Here is a 26,756-nt window from a genome sequence, read left to right as displayed (position 1 = left end):
AAGAAGAAATTAAAAAATACACAGAAACAAATGAAAATGAAAACATGCCCCCTAAAACCTCTGAAATGCAGCAAAAGCAGTTCTGAGAGGGAAGTTTATAGCAATTCAATTTCACCTCAAGAAACAATAAAAATCTCAAATAAACAATCTACCTTACACCTAAAGCAACTAGAGAAAGAAGAACAAAGAAAACCCAAGACAGTAGAAGGAAAGAAATCATAAAGATCAGAGCAGAAATAAATGAAATAGAAACGAAGAAAACATCAGCAAAGATCAATAAAACTAAAGCTGGTTCTTTGATAAGATAAACAAAATTGAACCCTTGGCCAGACTCATCAAGAGAAAAAGGGAGAGGTCGCAAATCAATAAAATTAGAAATGAAAAAGGAGAAATCACAACCAACACCACAAAACTACAAAGGATTATAAGAGACTACTACAAACAACTATATGACAATAAAATGGACAGTCACAAAGAAATGGACAAATTCTTGGAAAACTACAAGTTTCCAAGACTGAACATGGAAGAATTAAAAAGTATAAACAGACCTATCACAAGTAATGAAACTGAAACTAATTAAAAATCTTCCAACAAACGGAAGTCCAGGACCAGATGGCTTCACAGGCAAATTCCATCAAACATTTAGAGAAAACGTAACACCTATCCTTCTCAAACTCTTCCAAAATACTGCAGAGGGAGGAACACCCCCAAATTCATTCTATGAAGCCACCATCACTCTGATACCAAAATCAGAAAATGATATCACAGGGATTCCCTGGTGGCGCAGTGGTTGAGAGTCCGCCTGCCGATGCAGGGGACACGGGTGCGTGCTCCAGTCCAGGAAGACCCCACATGCTGCAGAGAGGCTAGGCCCGTGAGCCATGGCTGCTGAGCCTGCGCATCCGGAGCCTGTGCTCTGTAATGGGAGAGGCCACAACAGTGAGAGGCCCATGTACCACAAGAAAAAAAAAAAAAAAAAAGAAAAAGAAAAAGATATCACACACAAAAAATTATAGACCAATATCACTGATGAACATAGATGCAAAAATCCTGAGTGAAATACTAGCAAACAGAATCCAACAACATATTAAAAGGATCATACACCATGATCAAGTGGGATTTATCCCAGGGATGCAAGGATTCTTCAATATATGCAAATCAACAAGTGTGATACACCATATTAACAAATTAAAAAAAAAACCATATGATCATCTCAATAGATGCAGAAAAATCTTTTGACAAAATTCAACACCAAGTTATGATAAAAACTCTCCAGAAAGTGGGCATAGACAGAACCTACCTCAACATAATACAGGCCATACATGACAAACACACAGCAAACATCATACTCAATGGTAAACAACTGAAAGTGTTTCCACTAAGATCAGGAACAAGACAAGGATGTCCAATCTCACCATTCTTATTCAACATAGTTTTGGAAGACCTAGGCACGGCAATCAGAGAAGAAAAAGAAATTAAAGGAATACAAATTGGAAAAGAAGAAGTAAAACTTTCACTGTTTGCAGATGATAAGATACTATACATAGAAAATCCTAAAGATGCCATCAGAAAACTACTAGAACTAATCAATGAATTTGGTAAGGTTGCAGGATACAAAATAAATAAATAGAAATCTCTTGCTTTCCTATACACTAACAATGAAAAATCAGAAAGAGAAATTAAGGAAACAATCCCACTTAACATTGCACCAAAAAGAATCAAATACCTAGGAATAAACCTACCTAAGGGAGACTTCCCTGGTGGTACAGTGGTTAATAATCCACCTGCCAATGCAGGGACATAGGTTTGAGCCCTGCTCTGGGAAGATCCTACATGCTGCAGAGCAACAAAGCCTGTGAGACACAACTACTGAAGCCTGTGCACCTACAGCCCATGCTCCACAACAAGAGAAGCCACCATAATGAGAAGCCCGTGCACCTCAATGAAGAGTAGCCCTTGCTCTCCGCAACTAGAGAAAGCCCACACACAGCAACGAAGACCCAATGCATCCCAAAATCAATCAATCAATAAATAAATTTATTAAATAAGAAAAACATAAAACCCTACATAAGGAGGTGAAAGACTTAGAAAACTATAAAAAACTATACTCAGAAAACTATAAAACACTGATGAAAGAAAGCAAAGATGACATAAACAGATGGAGAAATATACCATGTTCTTGGATTGGAAGACTCAATATTGTGAAAATGACTATACTACCCAAAGCAACCTACAGATTCAATGCAATCCCTATCAAATTATCAATGGCATTCTTCACAGAATTAGAACAAAAAATTTTACAACTCATGTGGAAACACAAAAGACCCTGAATATCCAAAGCAATCTTGAGAAAGAAAAACAAAGCTGGAGGAATTTGGCTCCCTGACTTCAAACTATACTACAAAGCTTCAGTAATCAAGACAATATGGTACTGGCACAAAAACAAAAATATAGATCAATGGCAAAGGAAAGACCAGAGATAAACCCATGCACATATAGTCATCTAATTTATGACAAAGGAGGCAAGAACATACAATGGAGAAAAGACAGCCTCTTCAGTTAGTTGCTGGGAAAACTGGACAGCTACATGTAAAAGAATGAAATTAGAACACTCCCTAACACCATACACAAAAATAAACTCAAAACAGATTAAAGACCTAAATGTAAGACCGGACACTATAAAATTCTTAGAGGAAAACATAGGAAAAACGATCTTTGACATAAATCACAGCAAGATCTTTTATGACCCACCTCCTAGGGCAATGAAAATAAAAATAAAAATAAACAAATGGGACCTAATTAAACTTAAAAGCTTTTGCACAGCAAAGGAAACCATAAACAAGACAAATTGACAACCCTCAGAATGGGAGTAAATATTTGCAAATGAAACAACAGACAAATGATTAATCTCCAAAATATACAAACAGCTCATGGAGCTCAATATCAAAAAACAAACAAGTCTCAAGTTCTTTTTAAAGACTGAAATAATATCAAGCATGTTTTCCAACTACAATGGTATTAAACTAGAAATCAATTACAAGAGGAAAACTGGAAAATTCAAATATTTGGAGATTAAACAAAATGTTCCTGAACAACCACGGGTTAAAGAAGAAATCAAAAGAGAAAAAAATATCTTGAGACAAATGAAACTGGAAATAACAATATAACAAGACTTAAGGGATGTAGCAAAAACAGTTCTAAAAGGGAAATTCATGGTGATAAATGCCTACATCAATAAACAAAAGATCTCAAATAAAGTAACTTTACACTTCAAGGAACTAGAATGAGAACGAACTGAGCTTACAGATAGTAGATGAAGTAAAAAAACAAATTTTAGAGCAGAAATAAAATAGAAAATAAAAAGATAACAGAAAAGATTAATAAAACTAAGAACTGCTTTCTTGAAAAGATAAAACAAAATTAACAAACTTATTTAGACCCAACAACAAAAACAAAAGAGAGGACTCAAATAATAAAATCATAAATGAAAGAGGAGACACTACAACTGATATCACAGAAATACGAGTGATCATAAGACAGTACTCTGAAAACCAACAAAGTGGACAACCTAGAATTTATGGAAAATTCCTAGAAACTACAACCTACAAGACTAATCCATGAAGAAATAGAAAATGTGAACAGACTGATAATTGGTAAGAAGATCAAATCAGTAATCAAATACTTCCTAACAAAGAAGTCTAGGACCAATGACTTCACTGATAAATTCTACCAAATATTTAAAGAAAGTTAATATAAATCCTTCTCAAACTCTTCCAAAAAACAGAAGATGAGGAAACACTTCAAAACTCCTTTTATATAACCAGCATTACCTTGATACAAAAACCAGACAAGAACACAACAAGAAAAGAAAATTACAGGCCAATAACCCTGATGAACATAGATTCAAAAATCCTCAAGAAAATATTAACAAACTGAATTCAACAATACATTAAAAGAATCATACAGCATGATCAAGTAGGATTTATTCCAAGGATAAGGATGGTTCAACATAACACAAATCAGTCAATGAGATATACCATATTAACAAAATGAAGGGTAAAAATCATATAATCATTTATATGAATGCAGAAAAAGCATTTGCAAAAATTCACATCCATCTATGTCTAAAATTTTTTAACAAAAGGGTATAAAGAGAATGCACCTCAACATAATAAAGGCCATGTATGACAAGCTTACAGCTAATATCACATTCAATGATGAAAAGCTGAAAGCTTTTTCTCCAAGATCAGGAACAAGGGAAAGATACCCACTCTCACCACTTTTATTCAACATAATATTGGTAATATTTGCTAGAGTCAATGGACAAAAAAAGAAAAGCAAAAGAAATAAAAAGCATTCAAAACTGAAAGGAACTATTAAAATTGTCTTTATCTGCTTATAACACAATATTTTATATAGAAAACACTAAAGATTCCACTGTTGCCAAAAAAAAACTGTACAATAAATAAATTCGGGTAAAGGATACATAACCATACACAAAAGTAAGTTGCATTTCTATACACTAATAATGAACTATCAGAATAAGAAATTAAGGAGACAACCTTGGGCTTCCCTGGTGGCGCAGTGGTTGAGAGTCCGCCCGCCGATGCAGGGGATGCGGGTTCGTGCCCCGGTCCGGGAAGATCCCACAAGCGGCTGGGCCCGTGAGCCATGGCCGCTGAGCCTGTGTGTCCGGAGCCTGTGCTCCGCAACGGGAGAGGACACAGTGGTAAGAGGCCCGCGTACCGCAAAAAAAAAAAAAAAAAAAAAAAGGAGACAACCTTATTTACAATTGTATCAAAAAGAATAAAATACCTAGAAATAAGTTTAACCAAAGAGGTGAAATACCTGTACACTAAAAACTATAGAACATTAATAAAAGAAATTGAAGACACAAATAAATGGGAAGATAGTCCATGATAATGGAATGGAATAATTAATATTGTTAAAATGCCCATTCTAGTCAGAGTCATCACATATTCAATGCAATCCCTGTGAAAATTCCAATGATATTTTTCACAGAAATAGAAAAAAAAATCATAAAATTGGTATGGAACCACAACAAAACCCGAATGGCGAAGACAATATTGAGAAAAAAGAACAGAGCTGGAGGCATCATATTTCATAATCTCAAACAATATTAAAGATATAGTAATCAAAACAGTATGATATTGAAACAGACACACAGGCCAATGGAACAGAAAAGAAAGCCCAGAAATAAACCCATACATATTTGGTCAATTAATTTATAACAAAGGAGCCAGGAATATACAATGGAGAAAGGACAGTCCTTTCAATAAATGGTGCTGGGAAAACTGAACAGCCACACACAAAAGAATGAAAAATGGACCCCTATCTTATATCATACATAAAAATTAACTCAAAATGGATGAAAGACTTGAATATAAGACCTGAAACCAAAAAAACACTAGAAAAATACACAAGTGGCAAAATCTTTGACATACATCTTGGCAATGATTTTTTGAATTTGATACCAAAAGCAAAGGCAACTAAAGCAAATATAAACAAGTGGGACTACATTGAACCGAAAAGCTTTTCACAGAAGAGGAAGCCATCAAAAAATTGAAAAACTAACCTATTGAATGGAAGAAAATATTTGTAAATCATATATCTGATAAGGGGTTAATAGCCAAAATATATAAACAACTCATATAACTCAAAGTGAAAAAACAACAATCCCACTAAAAAATGGGCAGACAACCTGAACAGACATTTTTCCAAAGAAGATCTACAGGCAGCCAACAGGTACAGAAAAAGATGCTTAACAAAATGAATCATCAAGGAAATTCAAATCAAAACCACATCTGTGAGAATAGCTAGCATCAAAAACATAAGCAAAAACAAGCCTTGGCAAGGATGTGGAGAAAAGGAAACCCGGGTGCACTATTGGTGGGAATGTAAATTGTTCAGCTGCTACCGAAAAATAGAATGGGGTTTCCTCAAAAAAATTAAAAATAGGGTAAATCCTGAGTTCTCATCACAAGGAATTTTTTTCTATTTCTTTAATTTTGTATCTATATGAGATGATGGATGTTCACTGTACTTACTATGCTAATCATTTCATGATGTATGTAAGTCAAATCATTATGATGTATACCTTAAACTCATACATGCTGTATGTCAATTATATCTTAATAAAACTGGAAGAAAAAATTAAAAATAGAACTACCATATGATCCAGCAATTCCACTTCTGGTATTTTTCCAAGGGAAAGAAGACACTAACTCAAAAAGATTATCCTCACCACCATGTTCACTGAAGCATTATTTACAATAGCCAAGACATGGAAACAACCTACGTGTCCATCAATGGATGAATAAAGAAGATGTAGTATATATATCTATATATACACACACAATGGAATACTATTCAGCCATAAAAAGTAAGGAAATCCTGCCAACTGCAACAACATGGATGGACCTTGAGGGCATCATGTTAAGTGAAATAAGTCAGGCAGAGAAAGAAAAATACCATATGATCTCACTTATACATGTAATCTGAAAAAAAATCATAGAATAGATTAGTGGTTGCTAGAGTTCGGGGGTGGGGTATGGGCAAAATTAGGGAAGGTGGTAAAAATGTAGAAACTTCCAATTATAAAATAAATAAGTCCTGGGGATGTAATGTACAGGATGGTGACTATAGTTAATAATACTGTATTTTATATTTGAAAGTTCCTAGAGAGTATATTTTAAAATTTCTCATCCAAAGAAAAAGAATTGGTAACTGTGTAGTGATCCATGTTAACTAGACTTATTGTGGCGATCTTTTCACAGTGGGTACACATATCAAATCACTATGTTGTACACTTTAAATAACTGTTATATGTCAATTATACCTCCATAAAAATAATAAAGTAGTTTCCTTTTCGAGGGTGGCAGCGAGCATGGATAGAGCACCATGAAGGCCTCGGGCACACTTCCAGAGTACAAGGTAGTGGGGCGCTGCCTGCTGACTTCCAAATGCGGCATGTCTCCCCTCTACTGCATGCGCATCTTTGCGCTTAATCACGTTGCCAAGTCCTGTTTCTGGTACTTTGTGTCTCAGCTGAAGAAGATGAGAGAGTATTCAGGGGAAATTGTCTACTGTGTTGGAGAAATCTCCCCTGCGGGTGAAGAACTTTGGCTTCTCGCTGCACTATGACTTCCGCAGCACTGAGAGTACCGGGACCTGACCACAGCCAGTGCAGTCACCCAGTGCTACCGAGACATGGGCGCCTGGCACCGCGCCTGGGCCCACTCGATCCAGATCACAAAAGCAGAAGAGATTGCAGCCAGCAAGTGCTGTCGACCAGCAGTCAAGCAGTTCCACGACTCCAAGATCAAGTTCCCACTGCCCTACTGGGTTCTCTGTTGCCAGCACAAGCCACAGCTCACCACTAAGAGGCCCAACACCTTCTTTTAGATGCAGGCCCTCCCTGTCCCCAGGTCTGCCCAAATAAAACTCATTGGGAAAACTGGAAAAAAAATTATTATATCCTCCAATATGTTCTGCTTTCCTATTCCATTCCACATAAAACAAAAGGATCTTGGAACACCCCTAATTACCCGTACCCTACTATCTGCCATCCAAGAGGAGTCTGTTTGGTTTGATTTTTGGTTTTGGTTTGCTCGTTTGCTATCTCTTCATTAATTCTGCCTCAGTAGGAATTACCTGTCCCGAAGTTTCCCAACTAGTAGGCAGGTATAGCTCAGCTCCTCTACTGCTCCAATCCCTTTCTTCCTCTCTTATTATGACTCCTGCCTTGGTCTCTCTTGTAAAATTTAAGACTTTAGCCAGGGTTCCACTATGCCTTTAGCCCTGTCTAGGCATCAAAAATTAAAAGCTGATACCTGGCTCTACCTAAAGAACTCATAGCACCTGATACCCTTCAGGTTCTACCAGTGAGCTTATTTTCTTTTCTGACTTGCTCTAGACACATTCAAGCTGCCATAGATGTAGAGATAGTTTTTTAAGGATTCTGACCTGCTCATGATTCGTTCTTTAAGAGGATATATCTATATTATTCTTATTTAGGAAATATGAGTTATTTAAAGGAGTAACAGGATAGCATCTAATATTACTGACCACATTCCCTTCCTTGAAAATCTCTCCCACTTTTCTTTCCTATGACACTATTCTTTGAGTACTCCCAAATCTCTCTAGCAACTCATTCTCTCTCTCTTTTTTGATGGTAAACAATATTTATTTTCACTGACTAGCAAACAAAAGGAAAATTAATACATAATTCAGTTTTGTTTATTCCGATTTTATTTACTGTATTAATTACTGAAATCTAACAGAATCTTGGAAAGCAACTTTTAATGGAAATATAGTTGATTTACAATATTATTTAGTTTAGGTGTACAGCATAGTAATTCAGTATTTTTGCAGATTATACTCCGTTATAAGTTATTACAAGATAATGGTGCTAATTACCTGTGCTATACAATACATCCTTGTTGCTTATCTATTTTATACTTAGTCGTTTGTATCTCTTAACCCCACACCCCTAATTGGTTCCTCCCTGCTTTCCTATCCCCACTGGTAACCACAAGTTTGTTTGCTATATCTGTGAGTCTATTTCTGTTTTGCATATGTGTTCATATGTATTATGTTTTAGATTCTACATATAAATGATATCATACACTATTTTTCTTTCTCTGCCTGACTTATTTCAGTAAGCATAATATCCTCTAGGGCCATAGGGTCATCAACATTGCTGCAAATGGCTAATATTCCAGTGTGTGTGTGTGTGTGTGTGCGCGTGTATCTCCCACATCTTCTTTATTCATTACTTTGTTGATGGGCACTAGGGTTGCTTCCATGTCTTGGCTAGTATAAATAGTGCTGCTATAAATTTTGGGGCACATGTAACTTTGCAAATTAGTGTCTCCTTTTTCTCCTGATATATATACTAAAGTGGGATTGCTGGATCATATGTTAACTCTATTTTTAGTTTTTTAAGGAACTTCCATAGAGTTTTCCATAGTGGCTGCACCAATTTACATTCTCACCAACAGTGTACAAGTGTCCCCTTTTCTCCACATCCTCTCCAACATTTGTTATTTGTAGAATTTTTGATGATAGCCATTCTGACAGTTGTGAGGTGATATCTCATTGCTGTTTTGATTTGCATTTCTCTAATAATTAGTGATGTTGAACATCTTTTCATGGGCCTGTTGGCCATCTGTATGTCTTCTTTGAAAAAAAAAAGTCTGTTCAGGTCTTTGATCTTTTTTGATTGGTTATTTGGTTTTTTTGATATTGAGTTGTATGAGCTGTTTACGTATTTTTGATATTAATCCCTTGTTGATTGCATCATTTCTAAATATTTTCTCCCATTCTACTGGTTGGCTTTTCATTTTGCCAATGGTTTTATTTGCTGTGGAAAAGCTTTTAAATTTAATTAGGTCCCATTTATTTATTGTTGATTTTATTTTTTTTGCCTTAGGAGACAAACCCCCCAAAATACTGTTACAATTTATGTCAAAGGGTATTCTGCCTATGTTCTCTTCTAGTTTTTTTGTTTCATGTCTTATATTTAGGTCTTAAACCATTTTGAGTTTATTTTTGAATATGGTGTGAGGAAATGTTCTAATCTCATTATTTTATGTCTAGTTTGGCCAGCACCACTTGTTGAAGAGACTCTGTTTTCTCCATTGTATATTCTTGCCTCTTCTGTCATAGATTAATTTACCATAGTTCTGTGGGTTTCTTTTTGGGCTCTCTATTCTGTTCCATTTATCTATGTGTTTGTTTTTGTGCCAGTACCATGCTGTTTTGAATACTTCAGTTTTGTTGTATTCTCTGAAGTCTGAGAGGGTAATTCCTCTGGCTTTGTTCTTTTTCTCAAGATTGCTTTGGCAACTCAGGCTCTTCTGTGGTTCCATATAAATTTTAGGATTATTTGGTCTAGTCCTGTGAAAAATGTCATGAGTGTTTGATAGGGATTATATGAAATCTGTAGATTGCTTTGGGTGGTATGGCCATTTTAACAATACTAATTCTTCAAAGCCACAAATGTGATATCTTTCCATTTCTTTGTATCATGTTCAATTTCCTTCATCAATGTTTTATAGCTTTCAGAGTATAGGTCTCTCATCTTCTTAAGTTTATTCCTAGGTATTTTATTTTTTTGGTGTGATTTTTAAATGGGATTTTTAAAAACTTTCTCTTGTATCCCGCCACCTTGCTGCATTCATTTATTAGTTCTAGTAGTTTTTGTGTGAGACTTTAGGGTTCTCTATATAAAGTATTGTGTCATCTGCAACTAATGACCATTTTACCTCTTTCCTTCCAATTTGGATAACTTTCATTTCTTTTTCTTGCCTGATTTCTGTGGCTAGGGCTTCCAGTACTATGGTAAATCAAAGCAGCAAGAGTGAACAGTACTATGGTAAATCAAAGCAGCAAGAGTGAACACCCCTATCTTGTTCCTGAATTTAGTGAGATGGCTTTCAGTTTTTCACCACTGAGTATGACATTGGCCATAGGTCTGTCACAAATAGGCTTTATTATGTTGAAATATTTTCCCTCTATACCCACTTTGATGAGCGATTTTACCATGAATTGATGTTGAATTTTATCAAATGCTTTTTCTGCATATATTGAGAAGATCATGTGATTTTTATCTTTCCTTTTACTAATGTGATATACCACATTGGTTGATTTGCAAATGTTGAACCATCCTTTTGACCCTGGAATGAATCCAATTTGATTATGGTGTATGATCCTGTTTATGTATTGTTGGATTTGGCTTGCTAATATTGTGTTGAGGATTCTACCATCTATATTCATCAAAAATATTTGGCCTGTAATTTTCTTTTTTGTACTGTCTTTGTCTGGTTTTGGCATCAGTGTAATGGTGGCCTTGTAGAATGAATTTGGGAGTGTTACCTACTCTTCCATTTTTTGGAGTAGTTTGAGAAGGATAGGTATTAGTTCTTCTTTATATGTTTGGTAAAATTCCCCTGTGAAGCCATCTTGCCCTGGACTTTTATTTGTAGGGAGTTTTTCAAGTTACAGATTTTATTTCACTCCTAGTGATTGGTCTGTTAAAGTTGTTTCTTCTGGACTCAGTCTTGGCAGGCTGTATGTTTCTAGAAATTTGTCCTTTGAGGTTGTCCAATTTGTTGGCATATAACTGTTCAGAGAATTCTAATTTCTTTGTATCTCTGTGGTATCAGTTTTTATTTCTCCTGTTTCATTTCTTATTTTGTTTATTTCAGTCTTCTCTCTTTTCTTGGTGAACCCAGCTAAATGTTTATCAATTTTGTTTATCTTTTCAGAAAACAGCTCTTAGTTTAATTGATATTTTCCATTGCTTTTTTATCTCTATTTTCTCTCTGATCTTTATTATTTCCTTCCTTCTGCTTTGATCTGTTTTTCTTTTTCTAATTCTTTTAGGTGATAGGTTGAGATTTTTCTTGTTTCCTGAGGAAGCCCTATATCGCTATAAACTTCCTTCTTAGAACTGACTTTGCAATATCCCATGTATTTTGAAGTTTTGTTTCCATTCTTATTTGTTTCAAGGTATTCTGATTTCCTCTTTGATTTCATTGTTGATCCATTTGCTTTTCAGTAGCATGTCATTTAGTCTTCACATGTTTGTTCTTTTCACATTTTTCTTTCTGTAGTTGATTTCTAGTTTCATACAGTTGTGTTCTGAAAAAAATGCTTGATGCAATTTCTGTCCTCTTAAATTTGTTGAGGTTTGTTTTGTGGTCTAGTATGTGATCTATCCTGGAGAATGTTCTGTGTTCAATTGAAAGGAATGTGTATTCTGTTGTTTTTGAATGTATTGTCCCATAGATATCTACTAAGTTTAACTGGTCTAGTGTGTCCTTAAGACCACTCTTCCTTTATTGATTTTCTGTATGGATAATCTGTCCATTGATGTCAGTTAGGTGTTAAAGTCCCCTACTATTATTATTTTATTGTCCCTTTCTTAAGTGTTAGTATTTGATTTATATATTTAGGTGCTCCTGTTTTGGGTACAAATATGTTAACAAGTATAATATCCGCTTCTTGCTTGATTCCTTTATCATTATATAATATCTTTCTTTGTCTTTTGCTATATCTTTTGTTGTGAAGTCTCTTTTGTCTGATATGAGTATTGCTACTCCCACTTTCTTGTTGTTTTCATTTGCATGCAATATCATTTTCCATCCCACTTTTATTCTGTACATGTCTTTTGCCCTAAAGTGAGTCTCCTGTAAGCAGCTGTAAGCAGCATATTGAGGGTCTTGGTTTTTACCCAATCAGCCACCCTATGTCTTTTGATCAAACTCTGACATTTAAAGTAATTATTGATAGGTATGTACTTATTGCCACTTTATCACTTGTTTTCCAGTTGTTTCTGTAGTTCTTCTCTGTTCATTTTTTCTTTTTGTTTCTACCATTGTGGTTTCATGAGTTTCTTTAGTAATTCCTTGGTTTCCTTGCTATTTGCTTTTTGTGTAACTATTATAGGCTTTTGACTTGTGGTTTCCATGAGGATCATATATGTTGACCCATAATTATATCTACAGTAAGTCCCCTACAGACGAATGAGTTCTGTTCTGAGAGTGCATTCGTAAGTCCAATTTGTTTGTAAGTCCAACAAAGTTAGCCTGGGTACCCAACTAACACAGTCAGCTATATAGTGCTGTACTGTAATAGGTTTATAATAGTTTTCACACAAATAATACATAAAAAGCAAGCAAACACAAAAGTAAAGAAAATATTTTTAATCTTACAGTACAGTACCTTGAAAAGTACAGTAGTACAGTACAACAGCTGGCATACAGGGGCTGTCATCGAGTGAACAGGCAAGAAGAATTATTGACTGGAGGAGGGAGAGGAGGTGGGAGATGGTAGAGCTGAAGGATCATCAGCAATGAGAGATGGAGGGCAAGCTGCAATTTTACACACGCCTGACGTTGATGACAAAAGTTCTGGTTCCTTGCTGGATTCAATTCTATCTACCCTCTTGAACAAAAGATCCACTGATGTCTGGGGGGTAGTAGCTATTTTTTTCTCATCATAGATGACACAGTAGCACTGGATTGCATTCTGAACGGCTGCTGCAACTTTCATGTACTAAGTTCGAGTCTTATGCCTCAAAAACTAACAGTGCCTCCTCAAATAAAGAAAATCCCCTTACCAAATTTCCTGCATTGTGAATCTCTTTGGTTCTTTAGTTACTTCTTCTTCCTCTTTTCTCTCTTCATCCTTTCTCTGGGCTTTCAATTCTATTGTTATCAATTGGTGCTTCTTAGCAGTACCAGCTACATCACCACTGCTTTTACACTTGCTTCCAGCCATCCTGGGCTTGAAATAAAGACACTGTACTACTATACTCTATACCGTACACACGTAAAGTACACAAAAGCACAACCACTTTTAGAAGACGCATGCATGTGACAATGTATGCCAGACACATGAATTAATTTATGTGATTGGACATGTGAATGCATATTTGCATCTTCAAAAGTTCTCAACTTGAAGGTTTGTATGTAGGGGACTTACTGTACTTGTTTTAAACTGATAGTCATTTAATTTTAAACACATTTTAAAATATCTACATTTTTTACTCCCTTCTCTTAGATTTTGTGGGGGTTTTATATTTTACATCTTTGTGCTTATTCCTTAACTGTTTATTGTTTTGTGTCCTAGTATGTGGCCTACCCTAGAGAATGTCCCATGTGCTCTTGAAAAGAATGTATATTGTTTTTTGAATGACTGAATCATACACCCTTATTATGAGCAGGGATTACAAATTAGGTAACCAATGTTTATATATGTTTTAGTATTCTTAAATATATAACTATTTTCACCCGTAACACAATTAAACCAAAAGAAATTTCATCTTGGAATAAATTTTATAGGACTTATAGAAAGAACTTTAAATGCATCTATATTGGTTTGAATAAAATAAGGCACATTACAGTTTCTGAAATGTTGTTAATTTTATTTCTCAATCTAAGCTATAATTTCCCCAGAGTAAAAAAGTATATTTAAAAAAAGTTACCCTAAAAAGAAAATCTTCAGAAAGAGCTAACCTTAAATCAAAGTAAATTTCAAATACTAAAATAAGACATGATAATACAACTTACTTAATTGGAAAGATAATGTAAGATGTACTTTACCTCACCAATTCCAAAGTCCCATGATTGCTTAGAACACAATTCTTCCAAAGGGATATTACCCCTAAGGGTTTTAAATAAGAAAGTATTAGAGTGTGTTTATTCCCTCTGAAAATTATTGTTCTAAATTATGATTCCCAAAGTTGGTTAAAGATCAGAATTATAAGAGAAGTTTTTTAAAAGATAAGGATTCATAAGCTCTATCTTAAGGAGCCTATTTATTTTGTGTAGGTCAAACTTGACATTTTGTATTTTAAAATCACCTCTTGGGCTTCTCTGGTGGTGCAGTGGTTAAGAATCCACCTGCCAATGCAGGGGACATGGGTTCGATCCCTGGTCCAGGAAGATCCCACATGCCACAGAGCAACTAAGCCCATGTGCCACAACTACTAAGCTTGCGCTTTAGAGCCCACAAGCCACAACTACTGAAGCCCTCATGCCTAGAGCCCAGGCTCTGCAACAAGAGAAGCCACCACAATGAGAAGCCTGCGCACTGCAATGAAGAGAAGCCCCTGCTCACCACAACTAGAGAAAGCCCACGTGCAGCAATGAAGACCCAATGCAGCCATAAATAAATAAATTTATTAGGAAAAAATAAAACCCTCAAGTGATGAGGATCTTCACACAGGTTTGGAAGCCATGTTCTAAATCACTTTCATAAAATATGTTTTAAAATTCAAGTTTTAACATCCTGTTTTTCATTCATAAGTTTCTGAATATTTGGAGGTTTGACAAGAAAGAACCTAAGTTGTTGATTTTATTAAATAAGTGGTGAATCTATTTTTTAATTAATTTGTTGTTCCAATGCCATAAAAATGGCATTGAATAATTCTTTGTATTAATAGATATTTTACATATTTCCATAAGAAAGTACTTCCAAAATAAAAATCTGTTCTAATTCATGATTTTCAATTACGAAGATTTGATTAAATCATAATTATTACTGAGAAAGTTAGGCATATTCTGAAACTACAAGTTTTCTTTAATTTCCTATAATGTCAGTGCCATAAATTGTTGATATGCTTGTTTACGCCATTAACATTTGAATTCTATTACTCCCTTGTTCTGATTCTATATTAACCAAGCAACCTTCCCATGGCAAGCTGCCAAAAGGTAGAAAATATTCAGTAAGAAAATTATGCCAGTAAGCATTCCTATATATGTCACCTTTCTATTTCTTATTGTAAATTAATAAATTGACATTCTGGTGGGTAAATAAATTTCCTGAACACATAAGTCAGTTTTCTCAAATCTAATTAACACTATGATTCAGATAAGAAGATATTTTTGCACTGGTGAATATGAGGACCAAACTCTCAACTAGGGTGATATTACCAAGGTCTGACAATTGATTTTTGAGGCCAGTCTGTCCACGCTCAGACAGCATTATGCCTGCCTCACTTTGCATCAGTTTAACCCCTAAACATGCATTACATTAGATCCCAATTTGCATTCCCCAAATTTACCTAAAAACTTACATATGGTTCACTGAATATTTCTGTTTTTTTTTCTGGGATGTCTTCTCTTGGTAATCACTTTCAAATTTTCCTTTAAAAATAAAAGTATGCATTGAAATAAAACTTTAGCATAGACGATTTCTATTTTTTAATTTGAAGCTTATTATCATGACCCATATAGAGGGATGCCACTGGTTCACACTGTCATATAATAGAACGTCATTCTATTTTTAATTTCATATTCCTCCAAACACACACACACACATACACACACACACACAAACACACACACACGGATATTCATTAAAACTGAAAAAAACAAAAAGCCCCAATAGATTATTACACTTTCCATCTATAACACCAACCTTTTTTATCAGAGCTGGCTGGGTAACAATCCTTCTCAAAAGGTGTACTAAAATTCTTTCTTTCATTATTGTTGCACTCTTTCTGACAATTCTTGTTTGGTCGACACTTTTCTGGAAAACTTGATTTATTAAAAGTAGAATTACTAAAAGTCAACTCTGGATCTGTAAAAATACTTCTAATGCATCTATCAGTGAAATGGTTTTTAACAGAACTAATGACTGCACTGTCACCACACTTGTCAAAGGTTTTCTTTATCTTCTGTTGATTTATGTTTAATAAGTTGATCATATTTTCACTAATAAAAGGGTCACAATTATCTGATAGAAGGTTTGGGGTTTGCTGGTTCATATCTTCATTAGAAAACTTTTTTCTATTTTCTCCCCAAATATTTTGTAATGAATTTTTTTCAGTAATGAAGTCTGACTGTCTTCTTTCATCCATGCTTCCACAATATTCACCTACAACTATAGCAGGTCTCCTAGTAAGGAAATTTCTATTTTCTGGACTTTAGGATAGATAAAAACATATTTAGCAAGAAAAGCATAGAGCATTCTTATTTAGAAACAGGTGAAGTTAAATTCTTACAGAACATATTGAGTAGCTGCTAACATTTCAGTAGACCATGTTTATTTTTAAAATTTAAATAAATAATACTGCTTTGGGTGGAAATTTGTCTAATATCCTCTTCTAATAACTTAGTGAGTATAAATATAATCTATGCTTAGTTTAGTACTGCAACATGAAAAACTAGTATGTGGTTCAATTTACTGTTTAATTAACAAAACAAAATATGACCAATCTATAGTGTCTTCTGTAATAATGTCTAGAGAATTACCTAGGCAAACACTGTACATAAATGCCACTCCATTTAACCAGAGAAAGACACTTTGAAGACTGTTCAGAGAAAATAATTACCCTTAGTGTTAAAATGTCAAATAAAATTGTTATGAGAACATTAAATCAGATATTTCTCAACCTAACAAGGAACTCAACCTAACAGTCTCTGAAGTTCCCAAGGAATAGCAATATAACTACAAATGCATACGTAAGTAATAAAGCCAAGAGATAAGATGTATTAGATGAAAATGTTAGACAAGATAGCTTGCAAATTCCCTTCTAATGCATAATTATTATAAATTATTATAAATCATAATTCTAAGTTATGTCCAACTTGTATTAAAGAATCAAAGTTATCATGGAAAGTAATTAGAAATCAAGGTATTATGAATTTTGTTGCCTTTGACTATCTACAAATTTACTTGGGGTTGGTTTTGTTCCAGAGATGGGAGGTACCAAATAAATTTAGAAAAAACATAGACTGCTGAAACTCTGATTGAGTTCCAATTTTATTTATAATTAATTTATTAAATATTTAATAAGTGAGTACACCTACTCTGTTCTAGGCAGTGCACCATGTGTTGCGGACAGAGAGATAAAATATTTCAGTTTGGTATTAAGGAGAGAGAGATGTTTTATCCATGAATGCACACAGATCATGATCCTACATTATTTCTCAATATGGGTTTTATTGGTATTTTGGGCAGAAAAATGCTACTCTGTTATTACCAAAAGGCATAACCTATAGTATGCAATAATATACACCATTAACACCAGAGAAATTTCTATTACTCTAAATGAGAAAATAAATTTAAAAGCACTTAGTAAGTTAGAAAACATACTACAAAATGTAAATCATCATTTTAAAAGGGTATCTTAAGCATTCAGACTCAGGATAATCACTAACTCAAAAGATGTGGGCAATACAGAAGTGTATAGTGCACAGTCATTGCTCACAAGAAATAGTCTAGAAGAGGCAAGAAAAAATTAGAAAGTGAAAAGTGCTATCCTACAGTAAATTGTTACTATAGTACATAGAAAGAAGAAATTCTTTTGATTGAGAAAAATCAGGCAGGTAGCATTTGAGTTGGGGACCAAATGTTGGGAAGAATTGTTACTTGTACAAATGACAGAGGGAAATGATGCTAAAAATTTTAAAGTCTTATTAAGATAAATCCATCCAGTTTCTTTAACAATTTAATTTTTCCTATAGATAAATATAAAATTCATGAAAATTATGTACCAAAATAGGGATAAATTTATTATCTAAATAAAGAGTATTCAATAGATATTTAATGTATGCCTACTATGTGATAAGGAGACAATACAGCTTATATTCTAGAGAACAAATATATTAAACAAATAAGATAATTAACCATGAATAAGTACAATGAATAAAAGAAATAAAGACTTAAACAAATAAAGATAATTATAGTGCCTTTACAACTGCTACAAAATCATGTGATGGAATAACATGTTGGAGGTCCTGTTTTAGATAGTTTGGTCAGGAAAGTCCCTAATAAGGAAGTGATAAATAAGCTAAAAGTACAGAATGGTTAGACATGTGAAGAAAGGAGTAAGCACACCCTGGGGAATGGAATAATAACAAATGCAAGGTCTGCAGCATGTTTGGGAAATGAAAAGAAGAGGAATAAAAGCTAGATTAGAATCAGTAAAAGAAAACTTATGACTTAAGGCTTAAAAGGTACAAAAGGGCCAAAAAATCATGCAAAGCTTTATTTCTGAAAAGAGCAATAAGAAACATTCAAAGGTTCCAAATACAAAAGTAAAATCAACTGCTTTCTGCCTTGGAAAATATCCGTCTGGTTGCTGGGTGCATATGAATTTCAGGTCTTCTGACTACCCAAATGAAGTAAAAAGGATCAGATTTATCCTCCCAACTGACCAAATTAAAAAACTAGACAAAAATACATGAGACAATGATTTTCAAACATGGGCCATCAGGTAGCACAGGATAATGATCCCTGAGAGAGAGAAAACAAATCAAATGAACCCTATAACTGCTCCTAGCTTAATACCTTGAGAGTGTATCTAAGCCACAGAATACTTGAATACTTGTAGGGGAAACCTAGTCAGAGCCCACAGATTACCCTTCTTGAGGAAATAGGGCTGGGGGTTCAGGGAGACTACAGAAAATAGAGTTCACAGGGCAGAGTACCATGAAGGAGGGTGTTTCAAAAAGAGGAAGCTCCAGGGGCTTCCCTGGTGGCACAGTGGTTGGGAGTCCACCTGCCGATGCAGGGGACGTGGGTTCGTGCCCCGGTCCGGGATGATCGAACATGTCGCGGAGCGGCTGGGCCCGTGAGCCATGGCTGCTGAGCCTGAGCGTCCAGAGCCTGTGCTCCACAGCGGGAGAGGCCACAGCAGTCAGAGGCCCACGTACCACAAAAAAAAAAAAAAAAAAAAAAAAAGAGGAAGCCCCGGAGATCTACAGAGAGTTCTCAAATCTTTAACCAAGTACTGACCAGCACATACATATGAAGCAATTAGTCAAGGCTGGGAAAAGAACCACCCAACATGAGAACATGGAACAATTCCAGGAACTCACACAAGGATGGGAAAATTTTGTGTTCTCATCAACCAGAGTGGAAAACCTTGTAATTCAAAGGAAATTGGAGAGGACTCAGAGGAGTATAGCCTCAGCAGAGGGCAAATTAACCATGGACTGAAGGTGTATCTGGTCCTGCTTAACAAAGTCTAAAGCAACCCTCAATAAAATCATACTACTTCCAAGTAACTAAACTGTATCCCAGAACAAAGCTTAAGATGATCTATAGGATTACAAGATTTCCAGAAACCAAAAAGATAATTCACAATGTATAGAATCTAAACAAAATTCTCAAGAATGCAAAGAAGCAGAAAGTTACAATCTGTAATGAGGAGGAAAATCAGTTATTAGAAATAGACTAAGAAATGACACAAAATGATATAATTTACAGACAAAGACATTAAAAGAGTTATCCTAACTATATTCCCTATATCAAGAAGCTAAAGGAAAGATTGAACATATTGAATAGATACAAGGAAAATAAAGAGTTAAATCAAACTTCTAGAGATGAAAAATACACTGAATAAATTTACAAGTATTAGATACCAAAGAAGATACAATTAGTGAATTTGAAGATCTAACAATATATATAAAATGAAAGGAGAGGAAAAAAATGGAAAATTAACAGAGCATCAGCAAACTGTTACAAAACTTCAGTTGGACTACTTTACATATTATTTGGGATCCCAAAGAAGAGAGGAGAGGCATCAGAAAAAATATTTGAAAAATTAATGACTGAATTTTTTCCAAATTTTGTAAAAACAATAAGTCCACAGATCCAAGAAGCTCAACACAGCCCAAAAACAACAAATAGGAAACAAACATCCTAATCCTAATGGAGAGAAATCCACAGTAGAAAATCTGTAGTAGAGAATCCATGATGAAAAATCTTAAAAACAGAGAAAATTGTATATTATATATACACAGATATTAAGATAAGAATGAGAGCAAACTTCTAGTTGGAAACAATGGTACTCAAAGACATTTTTCAAAAAGAAGAGAACAATAAAGACTTAAAAATATACAAGAGATGAATTAATCACCAGCAGACCCACACTATAAAAAATGTTGGGCTTCCCTGGTGGCGCAGTGGTTGAGAGTCTGCCTGCCGATGCAGGGGATGCGGGTTCGTGCCCCGGTCCGGGAGGATCCCACATGCCGCACAGCAGCTAGACCCGTGAGCCATGGCCACTGGGCCTGCGCGTCCAGAGCCTGTGCTCCGCAGCGGGAGAGGCCACGACAGTGGGAGGCCCGTATACCACAAAAAAAAAAAAAAAATGTTAAAGGAAAGTCTTTTAAACAGAAGGAAAATGTCACCAGATGCAAATCTAGATCTGCACAAAATAATGAAGACCACAGAAATGATAAATTTGAACTAAATATAAAAAATTGTTTTCTTATTTTTTAACTCTCTCTAAAACAAAAAGAACAATAATGGATTTATAACATATATATATAAGTAAAATGTATGAATACAACAACACAAAGGCTAAAGGAAAGAAATAGAAGCATACCATTATAAGTCTCATATTATATTTGAATTGGCATAATATAACCTGAAGACAGTCCATGATAAATTAAATATATACTATAAAATCTAAAGCAATCACTGAAAAACAAAAAGCAGAGTTATATGTAATAAGCCAACAAAAGGGATAAATTAAGTCATAGAAAATACTCAAAAGGCAGAAAAAGAAGAAAGGGGAACAAAATTATATGGGACAAATAAAAAACAAATAGCAAGATAACAGACTTAAACCCAACCATATCAATTGTCACATTAAATGTAAACGATATTCTTAACAGTAATACATCTCAATAAATTTGAAAGGATTCAAATCACATAAAGCATCTTCCTTGTCCACAATATAATTAATTTAGAAAGATAACAGAAAAGCCTTGAGGTTTCTAGGAACCAAACAACAAACTTCTAAATAATTCATGGATTGTAAATGAAATCAAAAGGAAAATTAGAATTTTTTTTAACTGAATGAAAATTAAAACAAAACATATCAAACTTGTAGGATATAGCAAAAGCAGTGGTTAATGGGAAATTGATATCACTAAACACACACACACACACACACAGAAAAGAAAAAATGGTCTCAAATCAATGACCTCAGCTTTCACCTTAAGAAACCAGAAAAAAGAGTAAATTAAATCCAAATTAAATAGACAAATGGAAATAAAAGCCGAATTCAATGAAATGAATACTAGAAAAATAAGAAATATGTGAAATTGAAAGTTAATTTGTTTAGAAGATAAGTAAAATTGGTAAGTCCCTAATCAGAATCATCAGGAGAAAAAAGGGAGAAGATGTTATCAATAAGAGAAAAGACATCACTACAGATGTTAAAGATGTTAAATGCATTATAAGGGGATATTATGAATAACTTGAAGTCAATAAATTCTACAACAGATTAAATGAATACTTTTTTTATTCAATACAAATTATCAAATCTCACTAAAAATAATCTGACTAGCCTGTATCTAGTAAGAAATGAAATTTATAGTAAAAAATAAACATTCCCACAAAAAGAACTCCTCAGTAATGAACATAAGATGTAAGGTCTTATGCCCAGGAGGAAGTCTTATTAGCTCAAGGTGTTTAAACACAACCTCCAACTAATCATTGGTTGACCTCTAAGCACTGCTTTGCAGCTTTAAATGTCTATATTAGAAGAGAAGAAAAATATCAAATCAGTAAGTTAAGCTTACACCTTAAGAAACTAGAAAAAAAAGGAGGCCAAACTAAATCCAAAGTAAGTAGAAAAAGAAAATCATAAACATTAGGGCAGAAATCAATGGAATAGAGAAAATTGATAAAACTCAGCAAATAAAATTAGCAAATATTTAGTTATACTGACCAAGAAAAAAAGTAGAAAAGACACAGGTCTGGAATTAAACAGGTTAAACAAGGATAACAACACTTACCTTACAGAAATTAAAAGGACTTCAAGGGAATACTATGAACAACTTTATGCAAACAAATTATATGCAAACAAATTATACAACACACATTAACACAAAGTACTCAAGAAGAAATTTTAAAGTACTCAAGAAGAAATTTTAAAATCTGATTAGACCTATAACAACTAAAAATAAAAAGAATTATTAGTTAAAAGTCTTCCCACTAAGAAAAGCCCAGGTGCAAAAATACTTAAAGAAGAAATAACCAATCCTCCACAAATTCTTCCATTAAATAGAGGAGGAAATGCTTTCCAACTTGTTCTATGAACTCAGGAGTATTACTCTGTTACCAAAGCCAGACAAAGATATCACAAGAAAAGAAAAATTCAGACCAATATTTTTCATGAATATAGATGTAAAAACCATAAAAAAAATTAGCAAAATAAATCCAGCATTTTATGAAATGGGTTATGTAACATAATTAAGTAGCCTTTATCAAAGGAAGGCAAGGTGGTTTAACATTTGAAAATAAGGTAATATATCATATATATTAATAGAATAAAGAAAAAACTACATGATAATCTCAAGGGACACAGAATGAGCATTTGGCAAAAATCCATGATAAAAACTTTCAATAAACTAGGAATAGAGGGCAACCTGACAAAGGGCACCTACGAAAAACCTAAAGCTAATATCATTTTTTTTTTTTTTCGGTACGTGGGCCTCTCACTGTTGTGGCCTCCCCCATTGCGGAGTACAGGCTCCGGATGTGCAGGCTCAGCAGCCATGGCCCACGGGCCCAGCCGCTCCGTGGCATGTGGGATCCTCCTGGACCAGGGCACGAACCCGTGTCCCCTGCATCGGCAGGCAGACTCTCAACCACTGCGCCACCAGGGAAGCCCTAATATCATTCTTAATAGTGAAAGGCTAAATGTTTTTTCCCTAAGACTTGGAACAATGTAAACATGCTCACTCTTGCCACTGCTATTCAGCACTGTATTAGAGGTTCAAGTCACTGCAGTCAGGCAACAAAAAGAAGCAAAAGGCATTCAGATTGAAAGGGGAAAGGCAAAAATATCTATATTTATAGACAGCATAATCCAATATGGTGAAAATCCTAAAGAACTCATAAAACTACTAGTAGAACTAATAATACAGCAAGGTCAAAGGATACAATTTCAATATACAAAATTGTATAACTATATACTAGCAATAAATAATCCAAAAATAATATTAACAAAATAATTGCAAAGATATTGGCCTGTAATTTTCTTTTTTGGTAGTGTCTTTGTCTGGTTTTGGTATCATAGTGATGGTGATGGCTTCATAGAATGTCTTTGGGAATGTTCCTTCCTCTTCAATCCTTTGGAAGATTTTGAGAAGGATCAGTATAAGTTTTTCTTTGTATGTTTGGTAGAATTCACCTGTGAAGCCAACAGGTCCTGGATTTATGTTTGTAGGGAGTTGTTTCTTGTTTTTGTTTTTTTAATTACAGATTCTATTTCATTTCTAGTGATTGGTGTGTTATCTTTTTCTTCTTGACTCAGTCTTGGCAAGCTGTATGTTTCTAGAAAGTTGTCCATTTCTTCTAGGTTGTCAAATTTGTTGGCATATAATTGTTCATAGTAATCTCTTATGGATTTTTGTATTTCTGTGGTATCAGTTATGATTTCTCCTTTCATTTCTTATTTTCATTATTTGGGTCTTCTCTCTTAGAGGTTTGTCAATTTTGTTTACCCTTTCAAAGAAGCAACTCTTGATTATACTGATTTTTTTCTATTGTTTTTAATCTCTATTTTATTTATCTCCTCTCTGATTTTTATTATCTGCTTCCTTCTGCTAACTTTAGGTTTTGTTTGTTCTTCTTTTTCTAACTCTTTTAGGTGGTGGGTTAGGTTGTTTATTTGACATTTGTCTTGTTTCTTAAAGAATACCTGTACTGCTATGAGCTTCCCTTTAAGAACTGCTTTTACTGCATCCCATAGATTTTGTTTGGTTGTGTTTTCATTGTCATTTGCCTCAAGGCATTTTAAAATTTCTTCCTTGATTTCATCTTTGACCCACTGGTATTTTAGTAAAAAGAAAATTACAGGCCAATATCTTTGATGACTATAGATGCAAAAAGTTTCAACAAAATATTAGCAAACCAAATCCAACAACACATAAAAAGATCATACACCATGACCTAGTTGGATTCATCCCACGGTCACAAGGATGGTTAAACATATGCAAATTAATCAATGTGATACACCACATCAACCAAAGAAAAGATAAAAACCACATGATCATCTCAATAGATTCAGAAGAAGAATCTGATAAAATTCAACACCCATTAATGATAAAAACCCTTATGAAAGTGGGTATAGAGGGAACATATCTCAACATAATAAAAGCTTTTTATGACAAACCCACAGCCAATATAATACTCAATGGTGAAAAGCTGAAAGCCTTCCTGCTAAAATGTGGAACAAGACAAGGATGCTCACACTCATCACTTCTCTTCAACATAGTATTGGAAGACCTAGCCACAGCAATCAGAAAAGAAAAAGAAATAAAAGGTATTCAAATTGGTAGGGAAGAGGTAAAATTGTCATTATATGCAGGTGACATGATATTATATATAGAAAACCCTAAAGACTCATACAAAAACCACCAGAATTGATAAATAAATTCAGCAAAGTAGCAGGATACAAGATTAACATACAGAAATCAGTTGTACTTCTTTATACTAACAAAGAAATATCAGAAAGGGAATGTAAAAAAATCAATACCTTTTAAAATCACATAAAAAACCCCCAAAACTTAGGAATCAACCTCACCAAGGAGGTGAAAGACATATGTTGAGAACTACAAAACATTAATAAAGGAAATCTTGAAAATAATGCAAAGAAATGGAAAGATATCCCATGTTCTTGGAATGGAAGAACACTGTTAAAATGGCCACACTACCCAAAGCAATCTATAGATTTAATGTGATACCTATCAAATTACCCATGACATTTTTCACAGAACTAGAACAAATAATCCTAAAATTTATATGGAACCATGGGAGACCCAGAATTGCCAAAACAATCCTGAGAAAAAAGAACAGAGCAGGAGGCATGACCCTCCCAGACTTCAGACAATATTACAAAGCTACAGTAATCAAAACAGTGTGGTATTGGCACAAAAACAGACATACGGATCAATGGAACATAATAGAGAGCCCAGAAATAAACTCACAGACTTACAGACAATTAGTCTTTGACAAAGGAGGCAAGAATACACAATAAAAGACAGTCTCTTCAGCAAGTGGTTTTGGGGAATTTGGACAGCCACATGTAAATAAATGAAGTTAGAACACACCCTCACACCATACACACAAATAAACTCAAAATGGTTTAAAGAGTTAAATATAAGACAAGACGCCATAAAACTCCGAGTAGAGAACATAGTTAAAACATTCTCTGACATAAATTGTACCAGTGTTTTCTTAGGTCAGTCTCCCAAGGCAATAGAAATAAAAGCAAAAATAAACAAATGGGACCTAATCAAACTTGTAAGCTATTGCACAGCAAAGGAAACCATAAGCAAAACAAAAAGACAACCTATGGATTAGGAGAAAATATTTGCAAATGATACAACTGACAAGGGCTTAATTTCCAAAATATACAAACAGCTCCTACAATTCAGTAACAACAACAAAAAAATAACCCAATCAAGAAATGGGCAGAAGACCTAAATAGACAATTCTCCAAAGAAGACATACATATGGCTGATAGGCACACGAAAATATGCTCAACATTGCTAATTCTTAGTGAAATGCAAATCAAAACTAAAATGAAGTATAACCTCACACCATTCAGAATGCCCATCATTAAAAAGGCTACAAATAAATGCTGGAGAGGTTGTGGAGAAAAGGAAACCCTCCTACACTATTGGTAGGAATGTAATTTGGTACAGCCACTCTGGAAAACAGTATGGAGGTTCCTCAAAAAACCTAAAAATATAGTTGCCATATGATCTAGCAATCCCACTCCCGGGCATATACCCAGAAAAAAATATACTTCAGAAAGATACATGCACCCCTATATTCAGAGCAGCACTATTTACAATAGCCAAGACATGGAAATAACCTAAATGTCCACTGATGGATGAATGGATTAAGATATATATATATATATATATATATATATATATATATATATATATATATATATATATATATAATGGAATATCAGTCAGCCATAAAAAAGAATAAAATAATGCCACTTGGAACAACAAGGATGGACCTAGAGATTATCACACTAAGCAAAGTAAGTCAGAAAGAGACATACCATATGATATCACTTATATGTGGAATCTAAAATATGACACAAATGAACATATCTATGAAACAGAAACAGATTCACAGACATAGAGAACAGACTTGTGGTTGCCAAGGGGGTGCTGGGGGGGAGGAAAGGATTGGGAGTTTGGGATTAGTAGATGCAAACTATTATATATAGG

General features: G+C 34.4%; 1 protein-coding gene and 1 pseudogene across 2 annotated transcripts in view; one reads left to right on the top strand and one right to left on the bottom strand.

The window, feature by feature from the left end:
- REDIC1 (regulator of DNA class I crossover intermediates 1) overlaps nt 1-26,756 on the bottom strand; it is a gene marked incomplete at its 3' end in the record, with an annotated part of 71,327 nt that overhangs the window by 24,764 nt on the left and 19,807 nt on the right. Inside the window, 3 exon segments of the mRNA XM_079714149.1 lie at nt 14,133-14,193; nt 15,608-15,677; nt 15,952-16,457. Of these exon segments, the coding sequence (XP_079570275.1) occupies nt 14,133-14,193; nt 15,608-15,677; nt 15,952-16,457 (637 nt within the window).
- On the top strand, nt 6,922-7,469 carry LOC307059894 (large ribosomal subunit protein eL20-like; annotated as a pseudogene). The gene has a single exon. The product of its transcript is annotated as a large ribosomal subunit protein eL20-like (transcript).

Source organism: Hyperoodon ampullatus, assembly GCF_949752795.1.
Source record: "Hyperoodon ampullatus genome assembly, chromosome: 11".
Lineage (NCBI taxonomy): Eukaryota > Metazoa > Chordata > Mammalia > Artiodactyla > Ziphiidae > Hyperoodon > Hyperoodon ampullatus.
This window is presented reverse-complemented; position numbering and strand designations above follow the sequence as displayed.